This window comes from Mya arenaria, chromosome 11, assembly GCF_026914265.1.
Source record: "Mya arenaria isolate MELC-2E11 chromosome 11, ASM2691426v1".
Lineage (NCBI taxonomy): Eukaryota > Metazoa > Mollusca > Bivalvia > Myida > Myidae > Mya > Mya arenaria.
The window spans coordinates 60,367,712-60,375,884 of NC_069132.1; the positions used below are offsets into that span (position 1 = coordinate 60,367,712).

Below are 8,173 nucleotides of genomic sequence, written 5' to 3' on the forward strand. Positions count from 1 at the left end.
CGCACAAAGTGCTGAAAGAGCCGGAGACAAGGCATTGTTTATCACGGGACTCTTCACGTCGTAGCTCGGGTTCGGGTTATCTTTCCTCTGGGAACTATTCCCGTTCCAGGCAGCAACCTACAAAGAGGCAGCGAACGCCAGATATGCATCGGAGATCACCAGAAGGCCAAAAGCCGACTGGTCGTCAAAGGTCTTACCAGCCCAGATCACGGCCTATTGATTCCGGTACTAGGATTCTTAGGCGCGTGAGTCCTGCTAGACAGGCAGCCAAGAAGCAGCGCGTAGGAAACATCTGCTGTGTGGCCGGATGAGGAACATTCCCTTCTAGGGCCCATGCTTTTGAGGCTCATGTTCCAGGCATCTTCAATGAGGAGCAGATCCTCACTGAAAAGGTGACCACGCAGCGCCTTACTGCCCTGAATCTGCAGGCCATGCAGCTGAGTCGCACCCCGGACCTGCAGTCCCTGGTTAATTTCATTAGCCTATCGGGCCAAATCAGGGCAGATGAGATCCAAATAAACAACAGGAGTAAGGCCTCAGTACTGGCCCTTTGTGATGCTATCGAAGTGCCTTGTCCGGAGGTGCTTTCTCTGTCCCCTATTTGAACCCCTGGTTTATTGCTCCACTGGAGAGCTCAGATTGCCATCTGCAGTCTATTAAACCAGTCCAAAATGGAGGACATAATGAAGGCCTTTCCATCTGTGGAGTGCCTGGAAGTCCCCGTGGCATGGGATAGTCATTTCCATGCTGACCGTACAGCGAAACGGGCCAAGATGGGGATAGATGATATACAGGCCCTTGTCGATTCGGCACCCTGTATCCCTTCTCTGAAGGTCAAGGTAACTGGCGGAGTAGCGGTGTTCTGTGACGTAAACAGTTACCCTACTCAGCTAGATGTGGATCGGCTACGTCAGCAAGGTGTTGTGGTGGCTGTTGGTATCCACCCGAAGCATGCTGCAAAGTTGACCGAGAAAGATTGGTCAGCTTTTGAGGCAGCATTGGCGTTATCGGGTGTTTCTACCTTGGGTGAAGTAGGCCTAGACTACACTTCACAGCCATCCACATGGGGGATTCAGCATTCTGTTCTCCATCGGGCCCTTGGGTATCTTCGCCCAGATCATGTTCTGGTACTCCATAATAGGCTAGACAAGCGCAATGCTGGGGATGACATGCTGCAGCTTTTGTTTCAGTTAAAGGCTGCATCCCAACTGAGCAGAGGATCCACCTGCATTGCATTTCCGGAAGCTAGTGTGCAGTGGACCAGTGGAGTAGGCACTTTCCCAATACCCACTTTGGGTATACTACTTCATTCTTGAGCTATGGGGAAAGTGCCATTCAAGCTCTGTGAAACATGGATGAGTCCCGTTTCCTCCTGGAGACTGACTCTCCATACTTCGGAAATACGAAAGCAAGCCACACCACACCTGGACATCTAGGGAGTATTGCCAGTGCTGTTTCAAAGGTTAGACATGCACCATGGCAGGTTGTGTTGAAGACAGCCAATACCAATGGTAGGAGGCTGTATGCAGTATCCTGAAGTACATGATTAGCTGCCTTCCTTTTTCTTTTAGGTGGGAGGGGGAAGGTGAAGTAGGTGGGTTTACTAAATTTGAGCCCATAACACCTAGTTGCAGTTGGTTACTCCATGTAGCCTCACCCAGAAGTGCTGGAAGAAAATATTTACTGATGTAGATATTTTGGTAGACATCGGTGGCTCGTTCAACTTACTGGTTGGACCAGCCCTAGCAGTGATCTTGTCAATACTTTTGACTTGATCAGCCTTCAACAGACCCCGGTGCTGTCCCAACAAAAGAAACAGGGGGAGAGTTTAGTGCGAGTGCACTCTTTGACCTGTTTACACATAACGTGCTGACGTCACTGGTCTGTGAGCACATCTCGGGGAGTTCGAGATCAGCTGTAGAAGAAGCAAGACGTACTTTGATATACTGCTTAATAAAGACCTCACGTGTTCTTTCCCTAAAGTTAATGGTAAGCAGGTTTGGTCTAAGTAATAATAGGGAATACTTTAATTATACGCGTAAGAGAAGATTTTCTGTCGAAAAAAACCGAATGTCAACAATCAGCATTGAACTGGGATATTCGTATCAAAGGGCTATACATGTATGTAAGTATCCTTGAGTAGTTTTGTACGTTGATGTGTTCAAAAATGTTTGTTTTTTTTAATTATCTTTGGAATTCTTAAATCATTTTTATTGACTAAATGTTAAGACAGCGTGTTAATATTTTTACATACATGCACTATAAATATACATGTTACATACTTAACATTTTCTTATGCACCAATCAATTGTAACCACGCCCCCCCCCCGGTCGGGAGTATACCGGGGATAGCCGGGGAAAAGGACTGTGTTTTTACCTTCGAGGTGTCCCCGCAGTGCCGGGTGAATGCGGTGGTGGGGCGTGGTTACAATTGACTCCCCAGGTCAGGGGAATAGCCGGGACTTTGACTTTCGGTCCAGCCAACCCCAGGTAAAATCCACGTCCTGTGAGGACGAATAGATGGTCAAATCCCTACCATATGCCCCCGCACCCCAGGGAGCCTAAGTAAGGCATATTCCCCGCTATATTTTGCTCGATGACAAAACCACCGCATTCACCCGGCACTGCAGGGCCACCTGAAAGGTAAAAACACGGCCCATTTCCCCGGCTATCCCCGGCATAACCCCGGACCTGGGTTACAATTGACTTGTGCATTATGTACATCTTACATATTTTTAAATGTACTTATGCACATTATTTATGTATATGATATGAGTATGTATAATCTTTTGTTTGATTGTTTTACCTTAGAAAAATATTAGACTTAAAATTTTGTTCAAAAATGATGTGTTTTGGTATGTGACCTATTTTTAACATACCATAATACATGAACATACCCATTATTTGTTTACAAACTGCATATTTTCAAAATAAACCTGTAAGAAAAGGCTTACATGGTTTCGGGCTGGAAGCCACGACAGCTTTGACATTAGCGACATTCATTTGCTTAGTGTAGGTCTCGTTAGAACCCCATACTGTTGTGAATCATTATCAACCATATGAACAACAACTACACATTTGTTCTTACCAACCCTTACACTTGGCTAAAATGGATATTAGTGCAGAATGTATAATTGATACATGTGCATTTGTCTTTTACGGATGTAGTTTCTGCCGGTTGATAATCAGAAGTCAAATTTCTTTCAGGCAGGAAAATGACTGAATATTACTAAGTCAACAAATTGGGGTTATGAAGAATTCCAGCCTGCATTAAATACTATGTTGGATCATTGAGACAGAATTGACATCCATGTCTATCCACAAGGCAGTCACATCTGATAGAGATGATGTATTTCATATAAAACATGTTTGAGTTGGTGTTTGTTGTTTTATAAACTCACTGTATTCAATAATCAAGTGGTGGTGGTGGTGGTGGTGGTGGTGGTGGTGGTGGTGGTGATGATGATGATGATGATGATGATGATGATGATGATGATGATGATGATGATGATGATGATGATGATGATGATGATGATGAATTTTATTGATAAATTTAGTAATTTTCTTTATATATTATCTACATGTATGTGTCAGCTTGTTGTTGTTGTTTTTAAATAATGTTGAGAAATATAAAACTGTTTATATTTTATTTTGTATATATATGTATGGCAGTATTATTATCTATACTAATAAGTTAGAAAGGCTTTAAAGTACATTTTCTTTCCTTTACAGCACTAAACATTCTAGATGGGTAAAGAACCTGAAGGGGCATGAAAACCAAATCAGCATTGACTCAGCATTGAGTAATTATCATTTGTGCACATACTACAAGTACAAACGCATGGGAACAGACCAAACTTCAAATGTTGAAAAGTGAAGACTTATTGTGAAATTTTTGTAAATGTAAGAATACCATTGACAAAATAAAACAAATAGACATCGATTACCTACAGAGACTGTTTACATGTTGTAATATTAAAAAGACAAATTAGTTGAGAACTTTCACTCTGACATTTTTGGAGGGGACATTACCGCCTACATGTACATAGTGTTCTTGTTTCTTTACATATTTTAATTTGAAAGTACATTCATTGTTTTTAAATCTGAATTCTGAGTTAGTATCATACGTAAAATTCATTTATTTGAATGATTACATTTTATGAATAAGTCCAACAAAGCTTTATCAATTTTTACAAGAAAAAGGTTGATTTTTAAGCATTTTATTAGCTCTAAAAATGTATGGTTACATAACACTATGTATATTTTCTTCAAAATTGAACGGTAAACTATCATAAATTGTCTTTTAAATTGTTCATTAGACATCATAGAAAATATTTAAAATGATTTCAGCAGGTTGTCTTATTATTAATAATTTTTTATGAATTTATAAAACTGCTTTATATTTTCAAACATCGAAATACTGCTCTGTTCCGAAGACTCACAAGATCAATCAAAATGATTTTTTTGCATGTGTATCAATAATGCTGTTCGGTTGAACTTTCGATGTTTTTATGTTTTCTGTTACCTGAAGTTTATTTCACCAAAAACTCTTGTGTTTATTTCATAATCTCTGATAATGTGAAAAAAAATCAAATATAGACAAAATATTTACTTGTCGCTCTTTTCAGCCTTTAGAGTTTGGGGTTGGGTGTAATGAAACTTAAATAACTTTTTTTAATTCACGGTAAAAATCTTCAAAATTTGGATAAAAGTCCCATAGTGTACCATGATAATAACTATGTTGTCTGTGAAAGCTTTTATTAAAGTGTGTATTACTAATACCTTAATTCAATTTAAACATTATGGCCTTTAAGGATTTTTGTTTTCATACAGATTTCCTGTTATATTGAGCTTTGTCAATTTTGTTGTTGTTTTGTATTATGTACAATTACCACTTCTATTTCCTAACTTAAAATTTTTGTCTCATTTGTCAATTTGAATTAGTACATATTTCATATAAAGTGAAAAAAACACACACTATTTTTAAAGATGCACTCTTATTCCCAAATAAGACTTATTACAATTAATATTATTGTTTTGATTTTTCCAAAATGGGTTGATAGACATCAACAACATGTTTCTAATGAAGGATTTTGAGTTCAATTTGCTAATAAGAATGAACATAAAACATGGTATTTCTGCCTTGTGATACTATAGTAGACCACAGTAAATCTTTTAGCAATCACCAATCATTTGTCATGCTTTCTGCTATTATAAACAGGGTCACAAGCTTGTTATCAGTAAACAATATTTCAATAAATGCATTATTTAGTAAGTAGTTTTTGTTTTATCAGTCAATTTGATGTGTGTTATAAATACAAGTATATGTATTGATTTCAAATAAGAGTTTCACTTTAAAGATGCTCATTTAAAGATAATGAACAGACACACAAAAACTAGACACATTTGATACTAATTACATGAATGATTATTGTTTAGGTGACCTCTGATTTGTTTTGGAGATATTCATAAATGGGTGTTATTCTTTGTTGTCCTCAGTTTCTTATATATTTAAGGATTTTTATAATTGCTTTTCTGGTATTATTAATTTAATGCAAATGAAAACACACTTTAAAGTAGACACATTTGATACTAATTATATAAATGATTATTGTTTACATGTACTCTGATTTGTTATGAAGATATTCATAAAGGGGTGTTCTTCATGTTATTATACATTTTGGACTTGATTTAGTATTTCTTTTCTGGTATATATTCATTTAATGCACAAAGAAATTATTTTAAGTGTTCAGTATCACTTTCACACATTGTTTATTATTATTTTGTGCATATTTGGCCTATTTATGCTTTTATGTGCATTGTTGTATTTCAAAACATAGAAACAGTATTATTTCTTTCATACACAGTCTGATACATATTCAGTTTGTATGCATTATTTTTATCATATTTGAAAATTTTGCCAGTGTCCTATAAGACACATGCTATTTTGTGTTAATATCACTATCAACTAAAAACATCTATTTTCAACTCTTCTTTACCATGTAAATGGAGAAGTTAACATTATAACTTCATTGACCAGTTTTTTATGCAATTTGTCCAATTTCATACATTTTAGTATTATTAAACAGCTAAAAACAAGGCATGTTATGTTATAAATGTATTTTATCTAGTAAACAATGTTCTCTTTTTATATAACAGTTCAATAATTATGTTCTATTTATGTTTGTAATTTTCAGACGAAATGATAATGTTTATTAAAGTACTACAAAAATTGTTATTTCATGTCACTTCTTCATGATGAATTCCCCATATAATCAGGAAACTTATTCTTCCCTTCAAGTTGTCATTCCAGCATGGTGACGTTGCCCCCTCCCCCTAAATGATTAGAACTTCAGTATATAAGAACAATAACTCTATTTCAGCGAATTGCAAGAGTTATTCCCTTTGTTCCTTTTCCTGTCCGGAGCATAACTAGAAAACTACTTTTTGGAATTTCATTAAACATCATTCAATGGTAAAGCACAACAAGAGGAAGTGCAGTGCACAATGGCTATAGTTGTAGTTCAGCTAATTACAGAATTGTTGCCCTTTGCCTCCTTTTCTTGACGAGAGCATTACATTAAAAATACTCATGGTATTGAAATAAAACTTGGTATATGGATAGGTGGCAATTACAAAAAGTACAGTGCACCCTAATTCTGTCGTGTTCATTAATGTACCACCCCCCTAATGAAATGTTCAACTTGAAACTCTTCAATTTCAATGCTTTAGCCTATGTTGTTAAGCAGAATACTACAAATATTTTGAGAATTTCATGGATGCGGTTCGATGCATTGTAATATGCTTGTTGGCCTTGACATTCCTTGTTTTTCAACATATAACAAATACATAAACTATTAAACGGCGCCCTTTGATGCTTTGCATCAATAATCTTTCTTGTTAAGACTGGCTTGCAGAAATCAGGTTTAAAGCTTAGCTTCAGATTTGAAATTGAGGGTGTTTCTAGCACAGTTTCGAACTAAAATTGGCCCTATATAAGAAACAGTCGGAACATAGTACCTGTTCAACAAAAACAATAGCTTTATATTTTTAGAGACAGATATTGCCGAAATTTACCTTCAATGCCTTATAGATAGAAATTTGGGATCCCCGATTCGCATCTTACGATGAACAATCGAATGATGACCAAATGATTGACTGCTACCGAACATCCGTATTAACGGAGGGTACACAGGGGTAACATTTTGGATGGTATAAGAGGTACAGGAGAGTAAACAGTGATTACTTACAGGGTTTTTCGTTAAGTAGTGTTGTTGAGTATCCAATATGTTTACTTTAAGATAAAGATAAGTAGTATTATCTTTATGTTTAGGTCTATTAAAGTTACATATGTTACATATATACAATATATTTCTTGAATAAATTATATTTAAACTATGGTAACATTTTGTAAACTTATGAATGTGTTAGTATCAAATTATTATTAGTTTATCAAAGCCTGTCATTAATAAGCATACATCAGGTATATAAATATGTATTTATCACAAATCAGCATTGCTATCCGGGATATGACATTATGTAACGGCAAACATGTTCACCGTATTCCGGGATAGTTCAAAGCCTCTGTCATGTGAATGTATTACAAAAGCACAGTTTTAGAATTCTTTTAGCCGCGCATTTGTTTAGGGGTTAACATATTTTAGGCTAACATGGAAGAAGTCACATGTCCAATGTGACGCCATAAAATTAACGTTTCATGTCCATATAAATAAGCAAATATTACACCGAAGTGCACAGCTCAAGACCGAATTTAGACAAATTATTAAAGCGTAAGAACCCTCAAACCCCCTTATTCATTTATGCAGCATATTTTATGCTTCAATGAAAAGACAGATCAAGACTAAGTTGTGATCCCTAGGAAATATCAAATTGTGGACCGCCCCTGACTGCAATAACAAATCTTATTGGGGTACCCTCCAACCCCCTTTATAGTTTAAGCAACATACTTTGTGATTCCATGGAAGACGGTGCACACCCAAACTTGTTATGTCAATGTTATGTTGATATGATAGTTTATTTATGCTAATTATACAGCAAAGTCCACATTTAAGGGCTAAAATTATCCAAAATTATTTTTTTTCAGGGTACACGTCGCATACCCAAAGATACGCTCTAAAGTTCATGTTTCTTGTTTATTTTAATATATATTTAC

General features: G+C 36.3%; 1 protein-coding gene across 1 annotated transcript; it reads left to right on the forward strand.

The window, feature by feature from the left end:
- Positions 1–671: 671 nt before the first annotated feature.
- On the forward strand, positions 672–1,594 carry LOC128208663 (uncharacterized). The gene is made up of 2 exons (XM_052912212.1): positions 672–1,296; positions 1,572–1,594. Exons 1-2 carry the CDS (start codon positions 672–674, stop codon positions 1,592–1,594), a joined length of 648 nt encoding a protein of 215 aa, XP_052768172.1.
- Positions 1,595–8,173: the final 6,579 nt, after the last annotated feature.